The following is an 18,705-nucleotide window of genomic DNA, read 5'->3' on the forward strand; positions in this document are numbered from 1 at the left end:
GAAACTTGCTGTTTGAGTTCTTGGGATCATAATTATAATTAGTCTTGTTTTGAGTTTGAATTTAGGTATAGTTGTCTGCATGAAATCAGTATCTGGGGGAATGCCATTAGCTACTCAGAGAAAGAATTTGAGTGTTATTCCTGAGTCTGATTATTTGGTCATATCCTTGCTTTTCCTTTTTATGGCATGTTTCTGAAATCAAAACAAGTAGTAGAAGAAGTGAGCACAATGCAAGCATGTAGAATTTTGCTGTTTTCAATCCAACAATTGGGTAAAATTGGTACTCGTGTATAGTCTTGCAAAGAATAAATTCACTGGAATAAGAACGTTCTGAATGATTTGGGAACAATAAGATAAAAGAAAGTAAACAAAGATAAAAACACAGTGTTGAATCATTATCCTATAGACTAAGACTGGAATTTAAAGTTAATGGTAATAAAGGTACATCAGTATGGAATAAGGTTTGTACATGTTACAAAACGATGTAAGAGCTATTGGGTTTTAATACAATTGACTGAATTAATTACTGAGACTAAATCAGAGAGATCTTCAGTTTGTGGAAAAGAATTTCAGTGTAAGTTTCTTAGAGGCAGGTAACATTTGCATTCATGGAAAAGTTAAATGTTCCTGTTTTGTTTGAGCTTATCATATGTGTAACTCATTCGTTAGACTGAGCATGGTTAGGAAGAGATAGAAGAGCTTGGGAAACAGAGGTAAATCTATTAGAATGATAACTTATGAGTTTAATGGTAAATCTGATTTTATGTTGTTATTTATTCAGGAACTAGAACAAATATAGAAAGGTATGCAAGCTACTTAAGAGAGGTACCTCAGGCAAGGTAAAATTATAGTCATATCTGAAAATAATTATTGGAGCTTGCTATTTTAAGATTTTATGGGATTATTAATTGACTGTTCTTCTGAGTCAAACTCCAGGTATGGATATAAGGAAAGACTGTCTGAACCACTGATAATGATGCCAGTGAACCAGTGAGATGTGGGTGTGAACTGCAAAAAGGTGATAACTCATGGGAAGGTTGGGAGAACGACTTTTCCACCTGAGCTGAGGTAGGATTCTCCTGACTCAATTTCCCCACTGACACCTGGCAAACTTTAAGCCTGACTAAGTGCCAGTTGACAGTCTACACAACTTCTACCTGGAAACTGACATGAAGTTAGGGAAATGTTCCCTTGCTCCAGCTATGTCCCTACTCTTAGTGGCAAATTCTTATAATAAACAATTTTGTAAGCATAATACTAGATCTGTTAAATAATAAGTTGATAGGGGAACATCTGAGGTTAAGATGTAAGTCCAAGATTAAGATATTAGGCTTAGGATTTTAGACCAACAATAATAAGTTAAGGTTCTTTAATTTTTAGTAATAGTATTGAGACAGTCAGGTTGAGGGCTTGTAAAGTTAGCATACTTATATTATTCTTATCTCAGTTTGTTAATGTTAAAGGAAGAATGGTTTGTCGTCCTTGTAAATGCTTTAAAGAGGTTTAGCATGACTAGATTTTGGAAACGTTTATGACTTGGTGTGGACTATGTTAAAAATTGATCACTTTTTGTATTTATGGAGGTATTGGAGTCTGTTATTAATTTCTTAGTGAAGTTTCATCCTCCTGATGGAGGAATGAATAATTTAGGACAATTGGCCAAAGTTCCAATTTTAATTTTGTAAGAGTGATAAGGGTAATAAGGCTTAAGAATGGTAATTCATAAATTGTGTCAGAATCAATTTTGTAGAAGAATGGACACAGGAAAAAGGACTTCTCAAAAGATGGCAAGAAGATACTCTGGTGAAGATGGCTTGAATGAACATCCAGACCAGAAAGCTGGAAGAAATGATGTTCCCCAACCCCCTGCTGCATAAGATGAAACTTCTAAATGAACAATTTATTGATTCACATTTTTCTTTTGGGTCTCTGTTTCTGTACTTATGAAGGGGACTGCCTCCTTGTAATTTGTCAATGCGTGAATCAGCCTCTCACCTTTCTACTTAAAGGGGAGATAGATGAAGAGAAGATTTCATATGAGAGAGTAAGGGAACATTAAAAATGTGGAACCAAAATTTTAAGGAGGGAAGTGGTAAGATCTTAGTGGAAAGAACCACAGGAAACTCTCCCTCAGACAAGGAATATAAACTGATGTTAAAAAAGTTTGAAGAAAGTATTAGGGAGAAAGTGTGGAAACATAACCTGTATTTAATTTTGCTGTGAGAGACAGCAAAATTTAAGTTTCCACAGAAGTTGGTGTTAGTTGATGAAGTCATTGAGAATAAGTGAGATAATAAGAAGGCCAGCAGATTGCTGATGGACTCAACCAACTGGGAGACAGACAGTGACCTTCAGAAAATTACCAAGTTTTTGATTAAGGAACCAAATCTACAGCTAGCTGAACTAGCCAGGAAAATGACCTAGAATAACCTGAAGAAAACTTTTCTTCTCTGCACTTGCTTAATGAACCTCATGCATATAAGCAGATACATCCCACATAAAATTGTCCTTCCATTTTCTGGTATGGGTCCTATGTTAAAGCATGTTTGGGAAGGGGAAATCACACCAAGGGTGGTTATGTAATGGCCATGTAGAAAAGATGGTGACCTAATGGAGAACTGACCAGTCTGTCTCCTGGTGGGAAGATCTATCTTGAAGTAACAGTATATAGCTCATCTCGCTTCTGTATTCAGTATTCTTCCTTCCTAAGGGTGGGAGTTGAGCCTGCTTTTGGCCAAAGGTGTTCAATTCCTCTGAACTCTGCTGCAATAAATTTTCCTTGATGCGTTATTAAGTGTCAAGAGTGTCTCTAACAGTAACTGTATTCAGCAGTATTTATTCAAGCACTGATTCTCTGTTTTATGTGTTTTCTCAGTCCTTCATCCTGACTCTCTTTTGTTCCTACTGCTTGTTCTCTAATCTTTTCTTGGCTTTTTGGTATATTAACAGAATAGATACGTAAGAGAAATTAAAACTCACTTAATTTACCTAAAATATTTGACAGGGAAGGAAGTCAAAACTGTTGGGAAAAAATGGGATGAAGGTGTTTATCTTCTGAATTTTATTGATTCTTGTCAAACCTTTTCTCTAACTAGATGACAGGAATTTTGAGAGTTAGATATGTAGTTTGTTTACTGTCCAAGCTGGTGGGGGAGACTGGTGAAACAAGTAATATGAAAAACAGGTAATTTAAACTTTCTTTATACTTGGATTTGTAATGCATTATTCTTTTCTCACTTTTCTTTCTAATCTATGTAATTAACCCTTAACTCTGTTTTGATTTTCAGTCCTGAATCTCTTTATCTACATGTCAGATATTTCTATCTGCATGTCCCATAAATGTCTCAAAATCAGCTCGTCAAAATAACTCATTATCTTTTCCCCAAACCAAGCTGGGTTCTTAACTTCTCCCCTCTTTTTTTTTTTTTAATTCTAATTTATTTATTTATTTTTAGTTTTCAATGTTCATTTCCACAAGATTTTGAGTTCCAAATTTCCTCCCCATCTCTTCCCTCCACCTACCCCAAGGCAGCGTGCATTCTGATTACCCCTTTCCCCAATCTGCCCTCCCTTCTATCACACCCCTCCCTCTTCTAATCCCCATCCCCTCTATTTTCTTTTTTTCCAACCATTTTAGATCCTTTTTATTCAATGAAAAACAAAATGAATATGAGAAAGAAGATAGAGTCTTCCTCTGCTCTTGTTACAATGGCTCACTAATATACCACCCACTTAAAAATTTGGTTAGACAGAGAACCACTGTAAGCAAATGAGAATTATAAGAATGCAGTTTCCATTAATGTGTTGAAACAGACCACAGCCTTATTATTAATAAAAAGTAAAGGGTGGCCCTAGTCTGAATTATGCAATATTAAAGTAAAAATTTTAACTACTTTTCAGTTCATAGCAATACTAGGTTAACATGAATAGAGCACTTAGAATCTGTTATTAATATCTGTGCAAATGATATGATAATAGAATGTACCAAATCAAGATCTATAAATAGATTAAAAAAAGGTCATCCCTCTATTTTCTTTCTTTTTTTTTTTTTGATTTTGATCATTATCTTCTTTTTTTTAAATTCATTAATTAATTAAACTTTTAACATTCGTTTTAACAAAATTTTGGGCTCCAAATTTTCTCCCCTTTTGTCCCCTCCCCCCCAAACACGAAGCATTCTAATTGCCCCTACGACCAATCTGCTCTCTCTTCTATCATCCCTCTCTGCCCTTGTCTCCGTCTTCTCTTTTGTCCTGTAGGGCCAGATAACTTTCTATACCCCTTTACCTGTATTTCTTATTTCCCAGTGGCAAGAACATTACTCGACAGTTGTTCCTAACACTTTGAGTTCCAACTTCTTTACCTTCCTCCTTCCCCACCCCTTCCCTTTGGAAGGCAAGCAATTCAATATAGGCCAAATCTGTGTAGTTTTGCAAATGACTTCCATAATAGTTGTGTTGTATAAGACTAACTATATTTCCCTCCATCCTATCCTGTCCCCCATTACTTCTATTCTCTTTTGATCCTGTCCCTCCCCATGAGTGTGGACCTCAAATTGCTCCCTCCTCCCCATGCCCTCCCTTCCATCATCCCCCCCACCCTGCTTATCCCCTTATCCCCCACTTTCCTGTATTGTAAGATAGGTTATCATACCAAAATGAGTGTGCATTTTATTCCTTCCTTTAGTGGAATGTGATGAGAGTAAACTTCATGTTTTTCTCTCACCTCCCCTCTTTATCCCTCCACTAATAAGTCTTTTGCTTGCCTCTTTTATGAGAGATAATTTGCCCCATTCCATTTCTCCCTTTCTCCTCCCAATATATTTCTCTCTCACTGCTTGGTTTCATTTTTTTAAGATATGATCCCATCCTCTTCAATTCACTCTGTGCACTCTGTGTCTATGTGTGTGTGCACGCATGTGCGTGTGCATGTGTATGTGTGTGTGTGTAATCCCACCCAGTACCCAGATACTGAAAAGTTTCAAGAGTTACAAATATTGTGTTTCCATGTAGGAATGTAAACAGTTCAACTTTAGTAAGTCCCTTATGACTTCTCTTTGCTGTTCACCTTTTCATGCTTCTCTTCATTCTTGTGTTTGAAAGTCAAATTTTCTTTTCAGTTCTGGTCTTTTCATCAAGAATGCTTGAAAGTCCTCTATTTCATTGAAAGACCAATTTTTCCCCTGAAGTATTATACTCAGTTTTGCTGGGTAGGTGATTCTTGGTATTAGTCCTAGTTCCTTTGACTTCTGGAATATGACATTCCAAGCCCTTCAATCCCTTAATGTAGAAACTGCTAGATCTTGTGTTATCCTGATTGTATTTCCACAATACTTGAATTGTTTCTTTCTAGCTGCTTGCAATATTTTCTCCTTCACCTGGGAATTTTGGAATTTGGCTACAATATTCCTAGGAGTTTCTCTTTTTGGATCTTTTTCAGGTAGTGATCGATGGATTCTTTCAATATTTATTTTGCCCTCTGGTTCTAGAATCTCAGGGCAGTTTTCCTTGATAATTTCATGAAAGATGATGTCTAGGCTCTTTTTTTGATCATGGCTTTCAGGTAGTCCCATAATTTTTAAATTGTCTCTCCTGGATCTATTTTCCAGGTCAGTTGTTTTTCCAATAAGATATTTCACATTATCTTCCATTTTTTCATTCTTTTGGTTTTGTTTTGTGATTTCTTGGTTTCTCATCAAGTCATTAGCCTCCATCTGTTCCATTGTAATTTTGAAAGAACTATTTTCTTCAGTGAGCTTTTGAATCTCCTTTTCCATTTGGCTAATTCTGCTTTTGAAAGCATTCTTCTCCTCATTGGCTTCTTGAACCTCCTTTGCCATTTGAGTTAGCCTATTTTTCAGGGTGTTATTTTCTTCATCATTTTTTGGGGTCTCCTTTAGCAGGGTGCTGATCTGCTGTTCATACTTTGCTTGCAAGTCTTTTATTGCTCTTCCCAGTTTTTCCTCCACCTCTCTAACTTGATTTTCAAAATTCTTTTTGAGCTCTTCCATGGCCTGAGCCCATGGTATATTTATTCTGGATGTTTGGGATACAGAAGCCTTGATGTCTGTGTCTTTCCCTGATGGTAAGCATTGTTCTTCCTCATCAGAAAGGAAGGGAGCAAATGCCTGTTCACCAAGAAAGTAACCTTCTATAGTCTTATTTCTTTTTCCTTTTCCGGGCATTTTCCCAGCCAGTGACTTGACTTCTGAATATTCTCTTCACACCCACTTTGCCTCCAGATCCTCCCAGCCAGGGCTTGGGGTCTGAGATTCAAATGCTGCTCCCCAGCCTTAGGGCTTTGGGAGGGAGCAGGGCTGCTATTCAGTGTGAGATTAAGTTCAGGTGCTCAGGTGGGGGCAGGGCTGCCTCATGGGCTCAGGGTTCATGCAGAGACCTTCAACAATGGATCCAGGCTCCTGCCTGCTTGGGGAGCCCTGGTCTGCTCCCGCCTCTGCTGTTGCCTCCTGAAGGGGCCTGAGTTATTGGGGCACCCCACTCCCCTCTCGACCTGCCAAAGAGACCGTCTCGCCGAACCCGTCACCTGTGGGTGGAGGGACCCGCGTGGCCACTGGAGATCCTGTCCGTGAAGCCTGCTCGGATCTGCTCCTCCTGGTGCCGCGGCCATGGCAGAGCTGTGCTCGGCTCCCAGTCCGCGGTGCAAAGGACCTTTTGCGAGAGGTTTGCAGGTCCCTCTGGAATAGAAATCTCCTTCACTCCACTGTTCTGTGGCCTCTGCTGCTCCAGAATTCGCCGTGAGTTCCTTTTTAGAGATGTTCTATGGGTTGTGGGTTAGGAGCTATGTGTATGTGCGTCTTTCTACTCCGCCATCTTGGCTCCGCCCCCATCCCTCTATTTTCTTGAAGGACAGGATAGATTTCTATACCCCATTGCCTGTATATTTTATTTCCCAGTTGGATGTGAAAACAATTTTTAACATTCGTTTTTAAAACTTTGAGTTCCAACTTTTTTCCCTTCCTCCCTCCCCACCCATTCCCACTGAGAAGGCAGCCAATTAGATATATGTTATACATGTGTGGTTATGCAAAAGACTTCCATGAAAGTCATGTTGTGGAAAACTAAATATATTTACCTCCATCCTAACCTGCCCCCCCATTTATTCTATTCTCTCTTTTGACCCAATCTCTCCTCAAAAATATTTACGTCTAGTTACTCCCTCCTCCCATTTATCCTCTCTTCTATCATCTCCCAACCCCCTGCTTATCCCCTTCTCCCCTATTTTCCTGTACTGTAAGATGGAGTTTCATAGCAAATTGAGTATGCATGTCATTCCCTCCTTAAGCCAAATGTGATGAGAGCAAGGTTCACTTTTTCCCTCTCACCTCCCCTCTCTTCCCTTACATTGAAAAAGCTTTTTCTTGCCTCTTTTATGTGAGAGATAATTTGCCCCATTCTGTTTTTCCCTTTCTCCTCCCAAAATATTCCTCTCACCCCTTAATTTTATTTTTTTAGATATCATCCCTTCCTATTTAACTCACCCTTTGCCCTCTGTCTGTATGTATATAATTCCTCCAACTACTCAAATACTGAGAAAAATCTCAAGAGTTAAAAATATTATCTTTTTGTAGATAGGAATGTAATGCAGGAATGTAAACAGTTCAACTTTAATAAGTCCCTTATGATTTCTCTTTCTTGTTTACCTTTTCATGCTTCTCTTGATTCTTGTGTTTGAAAGTCAGATTTTCTATTCAGCTCTGGTCTTTTCATCAATGCTTGAAAGTCCTCTATTTCATTCAATCAGCATTTTTTTCCCTGAAGTATTATACTTACTTTTGCTGGGTAGGTGATTCTTGGTTTTAATCCTAGTTCCTTTGACTTCTGGAATACATATTCCAAGCCCTGCAATCCCTTAATGTAGAAGCTGCTAGATCTTGTGTTATTCTAATTGTATTCAGTACTTGAATTGTTTCTTTCTGGATGCTTGCAGTATTTTCTCCTTGACCTGGGAATTCTAGAATTTGGCTACAACATTCCTAGGAGTTTTCCTTTTGGGATCTCTAGGAGGTGATTGGTGAATTCTTTCAATATTTATTTTACCCTCTGATTCTAGAATATCAGGGCAGTTTTCCTTGATAATTTCATGAAAGATCATGTCTAGGCTCTTTTTTTGATCATGGCTTTCAGGTAGTCCTGTGATTTTTAAATTGTCTCTCCGGGATGTATTTTCCAGATCAGTTGTTTTTCCAATGAGATATTTCACATTGTCTGCTACTTTTTTATTCCTTTGGTTTTGTTTTATAATTTCTTGATTTTTCATGACGTCACTGCCTTCCATCTGCTGCATTCTAATCTTTAAGGAATTATTTTCCTCGGTGACCTTTTGGAACTCCTTTTCCATCTGACCAATTCTGTCTTTTAGGGCATTCTTCTATTTGTTGACTTTTCAGATCTCTTTTGTCTTTTGGATTAGTCTATTTTTTACAGTATTATTTTCTTCAGTATTTTTTTGAGTCTCCTTTAGCAAGCAATTGACTCTTTTTTCATAATTTTGCATCACTCTCATTTCTCTTCCCAATTTTTGCTCTACTTCTTTACTTGATTTTCAAAATCTTCTTTGAGCTCTTCCATGGCCTGAGACCAATTCATATTTTTCTTGGAGACTTTGAATGGAGGAGCTTTGACTTTGTTTTCTTCTGTTTGCATGCTTTGGTCTTCCTTATCACTAGAGTAAGATTCTATAGTCTGATTCTTTTTCCAGTTTTTGCTCATTTCCCCAGTCAGTTTACTTGACTTTTGAGCGCATTGTCAAGGTAGCTCGTTGTCCAGCAGGAGTGGGGGGGGGGTGTACTGTCAGCCTCTCAATCCTCCCACAATCTGTGGGCCTACAGCTCTAGAATTGGCTGTAGCTACTCCTGCTGCTGCTGCTGCTGCTGCTGCCATGGGTTCCTCCGCCCACTCCCTCCTCAGTTGCCCTGGGACTAGGGCCTGACCACTCCACTCTCCTTCACTGGTCCTACAGGCTTTTCCCACTAACCTTCCAATTTATCCTCAGCATTTTGAGATCATGAAGTCTGGAAACCACTGCAGGTGTGAGAGATTCAGTCTTCCTGCTCAGGTCTCCTCTTGTATTCATGCACTATGCTCCCAGCATGGCATGGTATATACTTCCCAGTGACCTTCCAGGCTGTCTTGGGCTGGAGATTTGCTTCCCTCTTTTATTCTGTGGATTCTGCAGCTACAGAATTTGTTTAGAGCCATTTTTTTTATGAGTATTTGGGTGGACTTGGGGGCAGCGCTCTAGAAAGTAAAGTGTGTGCTGTTACTCTGCCATCTTGGCTCCACCCTTCCCTTAACTCCCCCTATTTGTTGAGGGCTATTATTCTAATCACCTATGTTCATGTCATAGTACTTCCACTTTCCACTCCCTCTCACCCCCTCATTTCTCATCAGTTTGCTGGATTTTGTCAATTCTAACTCTACAAAATCCTTACATTCTTTTCCCTTTCTCTACTTGTAGGACACCACCTTCATTCATGCTCTCATTATTTCTTGCCTATGTTAATGTATTAGTCTAGTTGATTTTTCCCTATTCCTCAAGTACGGGTCTGACCATTTCATTCCCCTGCTCAAGCCAGTGATTCCTTATTGCTCCTAACAAAAAATACAAACTCCAGTTTTGGGCTTTATTATGAAAGGCTTTCACAATCTGACTCAAAGTTATATTTTTATACTGATTTTACATCACTTCTGCACACATACTGTGTGTATATTACCGCCAAACTAACCTCTTTGCAGTTTCTCATACATGGCATTTCAAAATCTTTTGTCTCTTTGTCTTTGCATAGACACTTCCCCCATTCTTGAAGTGCCCTCCTTGCTCATCTGTTTCCTGGAATTCTTGTCTCCCTTTAAGGTCAGCTGTAGTGCTTTCTCCTAAAATTAGCCTTTTTAAATTTTCCCAGTTGTTAATGTTTCCCACATCCTAGAATTAGTTTGTTTCTGTTTTGTATATGTTTTGTATTTACTTATCTGTGTATGTTTGTTTTCCCCCAGTAGACTGTAAGCTTTTTGAAGGCAGGGTCTATTTCATTTTTGTATTCTAGTACATTTAGTAAGCACTTAGTAACTCCTTTTGTTCTGTAATTTTTTTTTCATTTCTGAGACCTTCCTATTTTGTCATCTATAAGCTAATATTAAAATTATTTTGGATTCTTTATGTATACATTTTTTGGACAGTAAGGAACATACTAATAGGAACAAACAAGGTTTTAGTCTGGTACCACATCTGGTTTTGTTAATGTAGGTAATTCCTGTTTAGGAAATTCCCTCCACCAATGCAGATGTTCAGAATTTACTGTCTTGTTTATAGCCTGTGTCTTATAGCCTCTATATCTCAGAGCTAGGACTTGAACACGAGTTCAAGTGTGTTAACTGAAGTGGAGACTAGTAAGGGGCCGACAGTTCAGATTTGGGGAAGATACTGACCTATTTACATTTATATTGAACGTTAGTTTTTCCACATACCCACCAGCAAGTATAGTTTGCCTAGCTTGTTCTTTGTCCTTACTCTGATGTTGGCTTTCCATATGCCAGGCTGCCTCTCTGTATACACATATGAATAGATCATTCGTGTGTGTGTGTGTGTGTGTGTGTGTGTGTGTGTGTGTGTGTGTGTGTGTGTGTGTGTGTATTTTCTGACTCAGTTATGATTAATCTGTTTTTTCCTATCATTTGTAGGGCACATATATTTTAAGTTCTCATAAGGGAAAAAAACCTTCATTATGGATTTTCTGTAATGATAAGAACTAGGTTCCCTCAGTTCTCTGTAAGCCTCTTGAGATTTTAATGCCTTGTTAAACCTAAGGGTTGTAGAATCGACTGATTTTGTGGCACATATTATCTTTAAATGACTCTTATTTTCCTAGAGGAGTGGAAACTTAACTAATTTACTTGGAGTTGCTAATAATTAAAATGTTTGATTGGAAAGGAACCATATTGACTAAACAGTCTCTAATTCACAGTCTAAAAATGGAGCTTAAAAGAAGTTTAGAGATCATCTACAGTTGTGGGTGTGGGAATTACTTGGCACAAACAATATTTTTGATAATGGTTTCGTTTTGTGGTATCAGTGGTCAAGCATTTATGCTGCTACAGACAGTAGTCAGATTCATTATGTCTGATCTTGACGAAAATGAAAGCAGATTGAGCTGGTTATTCCATTTTTGGTTATTTCCTTGTCATAGGAGTGCTGGATTTATTGCCATATGTTTTAATTGCTATCTTTTGTTATGCTCTAACTTTGGCTTTTAAGAATGGATATCTCCCTAAGGAAAGTGCAAAAGTTCTAACAATCAAAAATATCCTTTGTTGATTATTAGAGGTATTTCAGCAGCTATTGGTGTGGGATAATCAAACATTTCAAGTCCTCAGTGAAGCAGGATCAGTACCACTGAAGCACAGAGGAAAGAGTGGTTGAAAATGAAAACACCAAGAACCAACAAACAATTACTATAAAAACCTTATTTAAACCTCAAAAAATAAGCAGAGACTTTTAGTTGAACCAGACAGTAAAAGAGCTATTCATGATTTTTCTGCAGTACAACCTAAACTTCTTGGAGTTTGAAGAAAACTGATAAGAATGGTAATAACAACAGCAAAAAGCTGTTAACCATTTCTGTGAATAAACAAACTTAGCCTGGCAAGATAATACAGCAGGTAACAAACATTGAAGTCCAAGTGACCCCATAAGCTACAGGAATCATTCACCAAAAATATTTTGAGAATGTATTACTTCTAATGGACTTTGAAGTTTTATCCCCACTGAGGAAATGATGAACTCTGAAAAATACATTGATATTCCAGGAAGCAGAAATATTCTGGAATTACATAAATTCCCAAAAGAAAATGGAATCATTATTATAATAAGCACTTGCCACACTCATCATAAAAGGTGAAGAACTTTATTCACAAGAGAAACTTGTTTCAGTAGTGTGGGAGCTTGCTGTTTTCAAATCTTGTTTAAAAAAAAAATCTATGGACTATAATTAAGGCTTGACTATGAAAATGGACTGTTTGTCAAAGATATATTTAATATATCTAGTGTGATGAAAGTGTGGTTTTGTGAAGGATTACAGAATGTGTCAAACTTTTGTTAACTCAATGCCAAATCATGTAAAACAAATGATTGTAGCAAAAGGACATAATGCATATTAAAAATTATTTTGAAGATGTAAAAAGTAAGATTTGTTGTCTCAGTAAATTTAATTTTTTTGTCAGTTAATTTATACCTCACTATAAACTAACTTCTTTATTTTACAGCATCAAAATGATGGAAATAACTTCAATACATTTTGTAGATTTAGCTTTTGAATGTATTGTAGGGTAAAAATTACTCGGGTCAAAGGATCTGAGTTCAAATTTGATGTTTGCTAACTATGTGACCTTGGGCAACACACTTAATCTCCCTGAGCCTATGTTTCCTTAATTGTAAAAATTAGGAGGTTGAGTAGATGTTCAAGGGGTCCTTTAAGCTCTTTGCAGTTGCCAGAGTTAACCTTCCTAAAGCCAAGTCTGACCACATCATCTCCCTTTTCCCATACTGCATTAAGTTATAATAGTTACCATTTGCTTTAGGGTTTGCCAGACTCTTTACTAATATTTCATTTTATCTTCAACAACAATCCTGAGAGGCAGGTGTTGTAAATTCCCATTTTACAGATGAGGACGCCAAGGCTGAGAGAGGTGAAGTGACTTGTCCTGGGTCACACGGCCAGTCAGTGTCTGAAGCTGGATTTGAACTCCAGGTCCAGCACTCTATCCACTGTGTCGCCAAAGGACACAACATAGCATTCTGTAGTATCCTGATTACTTTGTCATAGTGTTTTAAATCATCAGTTCCTAACAGCAGGTTTGTTACTTCTTTTGTACAATAATACTCCTAAGAGTAATTGGTCAGTTCTGAATATACTGTCTTTGATAAGCAGAGTGAAAGTGAGTGCTTCATTCTTTTCTTTTTTTTTTACCTGATTTATTTTTCTTTTTTTTGATTTTAAAACTTTTATTTTTTTAAAAATTATTTTATTTGTTTTCAGTTACTTCATTCTTTTCTTAATAAATATTTATGTTTATTACTCTCTGTGTGAATAGACACTGGGAGAGATGGAGCCATTAATAAGACGTGGTTCCTTTTGTCAATGAGCTTGGAAATGCAAATTGCTAATGCCTTAGCTTCTTGTTGATTTTTAAAATGAGCACATACTAGATACTGTCAGATAGACTTGTTCAGGAAATAGTAGGAGAAAATTCAGAATCTGTTTAAAAAGCACCAAAAAATGCTAGCGTTTGCATACTTGTGTTTCTTGTTAGTTTCTGTTTCAAAGATAACATACAGAAGGCACTGGAGGTTTCAGTCTCCAGCCTGTAATAGAGGTTCACTCCTGATCTAGACAGACAGGCAGACAGCTTTGGAGAGGTTAATAATCAGCTTTATTCTGGTCTAGTCTTCTCAAATGGTTGCTGGGAGAACCAGCTCCTGCAGCATTCCCTAATCACCCTTCTTGCTGTCCCCTGCCACAATGGGGGACAACCACCCCTACATCTTGATGGGACAATGAAGACAGGCCCACTTGTGCACTCCCCTAAATCCCCTCAAGCCTCAAGGGGGCCAATTGAAGCACCCACAGATTCCCCCATGGGTTTCCTGTGGTTTTCCCCCACTCATTGACCAACGTCCACTTGCAACAGACAAATATGGCAACAGACAAATAGGGCAACAGACAAAAAAGGCATTTTGCCAACAATTAAGCTCACAGGTTAACTTTAGCAATATTGTCATTCTGTGCGAGAGTAGTAAGTATCAATTATGTCACTCCCATATCTCATGGCACAGCCTCAGTAGGACTGTCACTAAGATTCTAAGAATTACTATCTAGAATCCTTAGAACTATACTGGGAGTTATTATCTAACACCTGGAGACTAGGTATTCCCATTGCCATGGATCCTGAGAAACTAATTCTAAGAAGGATAACAAAATCCTCCTTACATAGAGTTTCTTTTTAAATTTTCCTTCCTGTGTGACATTTTCTATTATAGTCTTAGTTCTCATAGTCTTGTTAAACTTGTAAAACTTTACTAGGCTTATAAACTTTACTAAGCATATCTTGGTAAGATATAGTCTCCTATAGTTCTCATAGTATTAGTAAAACTTGTGTTAAGTTAAAACTATTTTTAAAAATTGAACTTAGACATTTTAAAAAGAACTGCTTTCATTTTTTAAAGGGAGCCGGAGGATAATTACTTTAATTGTATTTGTTCCTGAAAAAAATAGAGATGTAAATTTGATAGTGAATAATATATCCATGAAAGCAAGTAAAATAACTGAGTTTCACTTTTAAGATGAAGTTAAAACAGAATGAATTTGGTTGTTTAAATGTGTGTGAGATTAGACAAAGATGATGTAGAAACTTAATTTTTTGTTGTACCAATATTTTTATTAATATTTAAAATTTTTTTACTATGTTAAGGCTTTATAAAGAACGATTAAGTCAAGTGGATGCAAAGTTACAAGAAGTAATAGCTGGGAAGGCACCAGAATATTTGGAACCACTGGCAACTTTACAAGAAAATATGCAAATTCGAACAAAGGTAGCAGGTAGGAATATGAAAAATTCACTTCTACTTAATTTCCACTTAAAGGATACTTATAAAGTGAATGTTTTTTATTGTTAGTAATGTTACTGAAAGATTGAATGCATCTTTACTTTGACCACAACATATTCTTTTCATTATTAAGAAACATTACTTTGTTAAGCACCTGCTTTGTGTTCGCATTCTATAAGTGCTGTGGGAAATATGTATAAGGAACCCACAAGGAATTCATGCTTTTGGAAGAAGATTTATACATGTGAAAACAATTTAAGAACAAAACACTTTATGTGGTGGGACTTAAGAATACATGGCAGGTGTCCTTCCAAGGTTTAATTTTCTGTTAGCAAATTACAAAGTCAAATGAATATTCTAATTGAATTCAGCAAACATTTATTAAGTATTTACTATGTGTATCTTCATGCCATTCACCCAATATGTTATCTCCTAAATTTTGTAATCTTCAGTGGTAGAAGGACTATTCCCACTAAAGAAAAAGCATATCCTTAGTATATTGTGACTGTCTTAGTATGCTTCTTATAGTGTGTTTTACAGGTAACACCGACTATGCCAGGTGCAGATAGGAGACAGGGAGAGCTCCTAGCAGGTTTTCTAGTGCAGTTCACTTTTGATCTGGACAAACAGGAAGACAGAAATGGAGGCATAATAAGGGGTTAAATAAGTTGACTTTATTCTAGTCTAGTCTTCTCATGAGGGAGTTGCTGATAACAGGAGCACCAACTCCTACAGCTTCCCTACAACTCTTCTCGAAGGGTGGGTGAGAATATAGTAGGTACTACCATTCCTATGGCTCCCCTAATGGGGGCTGGTTAAGACAAGCGCACATAAATCCCCCAACCCTTGATGGGGGCCAATCAAGGAATGTACAGCATTACACTGTCATGTTCCTTTGTGGGTTCCCCCCTTGAGCCTCAGCGGGGCTGGTTGAGGCAGGTACATGTATTCCTCTGTGCATTACCCAAATCCCCACTTACTGACCAATACCCACTTGATTTATAGGGCGACAGAGAGAGAAAACATCTTACCAACATTAAGCTCACAAATTTACATTATCTCATCGCTATATCTCTCTGTGGGGTCACAATGAGTATTTACCAGCTGAACTTGGATGTTTATGTGATTTATCATTATATAATGCTGTGCAAGCCTGGTGGAGATGTTTATATGAGCCTGGGAACTAGAGATTGTTATAGCCACGGATCTTGGGAGCTAGTATCCTAGAAAGAATAACAAAAATCCACCTTAAGGCATCAGTAAAAATTAACTTTTACAGTAATAATGACTGCTGCTTTGATTTATTGATAAGTATATGATCAAAACATTGAGTAGTAACTTGATGTCTTGACTCTTTTATCCTATCAACACTGCTCATGTTTTGTCAGATTCCAGCCTTGGAATATTCTTGTGCTACAGAATGGAGCTCGTGGAAGCCATACAACCTTGCTGATTAGGTTTAGTATAAATCTAATTTTACCTGGGCCCTCGGTGCAGCAATCCTTTATTGCCTTCCTAATTGTTTCTCTATCCTAGTCACAACAACTACTAGATAAAACCTACTCTCTCCTCAAACTTTTCATACCATTCCTCCAAAAGCCCTATCTCTTCCCAGCTAAGGATCATACCTCATACTTTACTGAGAAAATGAAGGCTATTCACTGTGAACTCCCTCTTCTCTTCTCACCCCACAACTCCTTGATATAATTCTTTACTTTGCTCCTGTATTCTACCCTGTGATGAAGAGCTGACCCTCCTCACCAAAGCTAGTCCCTCTATACATACTCCTCTGTCTTTTCCAGGAGATTGCCATCACTATCATCTTTAATCTCTCTCCATCTCCTTGCTCCTTCACTGCTGCTAGCACACCTCTCCAACTTTACCCTATCCTGAAAAAGCTCTCATTAGATGTGACTGTTCCTGCAACCTGTTGTCTAGTGTCTCTCCTCCTTTCCTTAGCCAAACTCCTTTAAATAGTGATCTGTACCTGGTACCTCTACTTCCTTTTCTGTCATTCTTTTCTAAAACCTCTACAATCTTAACTCATCACTCAGCTGAAACTATTCTCTGAAGTCAGCAATTTCTTCCCAATCTAATGGCTTTTTCTCAACTGGGGATAAAAAGATAAAAATGCAGTGTTCATGCTCTCAGGCACTTAATCCTTATTCTTCTTAACTTCTGTGTGCTACTGTTGACCACACTCTATTCCTGGATACTCTTACTTCCTTGGATTTTCATGACATTTATCTTTTTTGATCTTTCTTTTGACTTTTTGACTTCCCCTCTGCCTCTTTTCCTAGATCATCATCCATGTCACACTTCCTGACCACAGATATAACCCAGTGACTGTCCTAAGTCATTTTCTCTTTTCTTCCTATATTTTCTTACGTGGTGACCTTATGAGCTTCTGGGGGTTCAGTTGTCATCTGTGTGTAGATGACTCCGTATCTCTCTACACAATCTTAATCTCTCTCCTAAGTTACACTCTTGCACCATCATCAACAGTCTGTTGGACCTTTTGAACCAGATGTCTCAAAGATATATTAAAGTCAACATGTTTAAAAACAGAATTCATTAGTTTTCCCCTAAAACCCTCTCCTGTTCTGAACTAACCTTTTGAAAACCTGGGTTTGCCACCTTGGTGTCATACCTGACTCTTCAGTCTTCTTCACATATCCAGACAATGGCCAAATCTTATTATTTCTGTAGCCACAATATTTCTTCAGTTCATGTTATTTTCATTCATACTGCCAATCACCCCAGTTAAGCAACTTGTCACCTAGACTATTTCATTAACTTGCTCATTTTTCTCTCCCTCACATTTCTCTCCACTTGTAAACCATCCTCAAAGCTGTTGCCAAAGTCAGCTTCCAAAAATGGAAGTCTGACTGTATCGTCATCTCCTGTGCAGTTAACTCCATGAGTTCAATATTACTCCAAAAATCAAATATGAACTCCTCTGGTTGGCATTTAAAGACCTTTTAACTTGCTCTCTTTTACCTTTCTAGTCTTATTACTCATTGTCTTTGTACTGGTTACCCCTCATTCCTGGAATGCTCTTCCTCTTCCTCCTCCTCATTCTTCTTAGAATCTCTGGTTTCCTTTAAGACTTATCTCAGGTGCCATCTTCTACATGAAACCTTTCCTAGTCCCCCTTGCTCCTAATGCTTTATCACCACAAGATGAGCTTTTCTCTCTATATATACAGGGACTGTTACTTTTGTTTTTATATCCCTAGTACCTGGTACAGTGCCTAGCACCCAGGTCTTAACAAATGCTTATTTACTGATAAGTACATTTGGCACATTGATTAGGATCCTGTTTTAAAGCTAATCATTTGTTCAAGTATGGTTTTTTACAATGCTCAGTCATTTATGCTTATAATTAAATGGCAGTGTATTTGATTTTTAACAAATATATTTACATTTCAGGTTTATATTTGTAATAAAGATCCAGCCTCAGTATTTTCACAACAATAGTGACATTGATTTAATATTTTAAAGTTTGTAAACTACTCTATAGACATTCTCACATTTGACCTTCACAGCAAACCTGTGAATGTAGGTACTTTGGACATTATTATTATTCTTGTTATAGATAAGAAAATTGAGATGCAGAGAAGTGAAGATGTGCTGATAGTCTCACAACTACTAAGTGTTGGAGGCAAGATTTAAACTTTGATCTTCCTTAGTCCAAGTGTAGCACTGTATTCAGAAGTCTTTTGAGTTGTGTCTCCACAACATTTCTTGCATTTTTCACCTTCTCTCCAACACAAGTCTGACCACATCACTCCTTTTTTCAATAAATTTCAGTTCCATATTATTTCTGAGATCAAATACAAACTCCTTCATTTTGTGTTCCAACTTATATTAAAGCTTGTTATATAATACACCCCTTCACTCATTATGGTTCCCCCACCTGGTCTTGGTCTCTTTCTCATGACATTCTAACTCTGTATACCTTTGTACAGACTTTTTTTCCATGGTTCAAATATACTTGGTCTTCACCTGTTATGGTTACTGTCCTAATGTCTTTGAAACAGCTTAACTGAAAAGCCACCTTCTACGTGAGGCCTTTGCTAATCCT

General features: G+C 37.5%; 1 protein-coding gene across 3 annotated transcripts in view; it reads left to right on the top strand.

Moving 5' to 3' along the window:
* BRMS1L (BRMS1 like transcriptional repressor) overlaps positions 1-18,705 on the top strand; it is a 164,417-nt gene that overhangs the window by 83,018 nt on the left and 62,694 nt on the right. For all 3 annotated transcript variants that reach the window (XM_072629737.1, XM_072629735.1, XM_072629736.1), the window contains exon 3: positions 14,484-14,611. In XM_072629737.1, coding sequence (XP_072485838.1) covers positions 14,484-14,611 — 128 coding nt within the window. The remainder of the gene's footprint in view (positions 1-14,483; positions 14,612-18,705) is intronic.

Source organism: Notamacropus eugenii, chromosome 1, assembly GCF_028372415.1.
Source record: "Notamacropus eugenii isolate mMacEug1 chromosome 1, mMacEug1.pri_v2, whole genome shotgun sequence".
Classification (NCBI taxonomy): Eukaryota; Metazoa; Chordata; class Mammalia; order Diprotodontia; family Macropodidae; genus Notamacropus; species Notamacropus eugenii.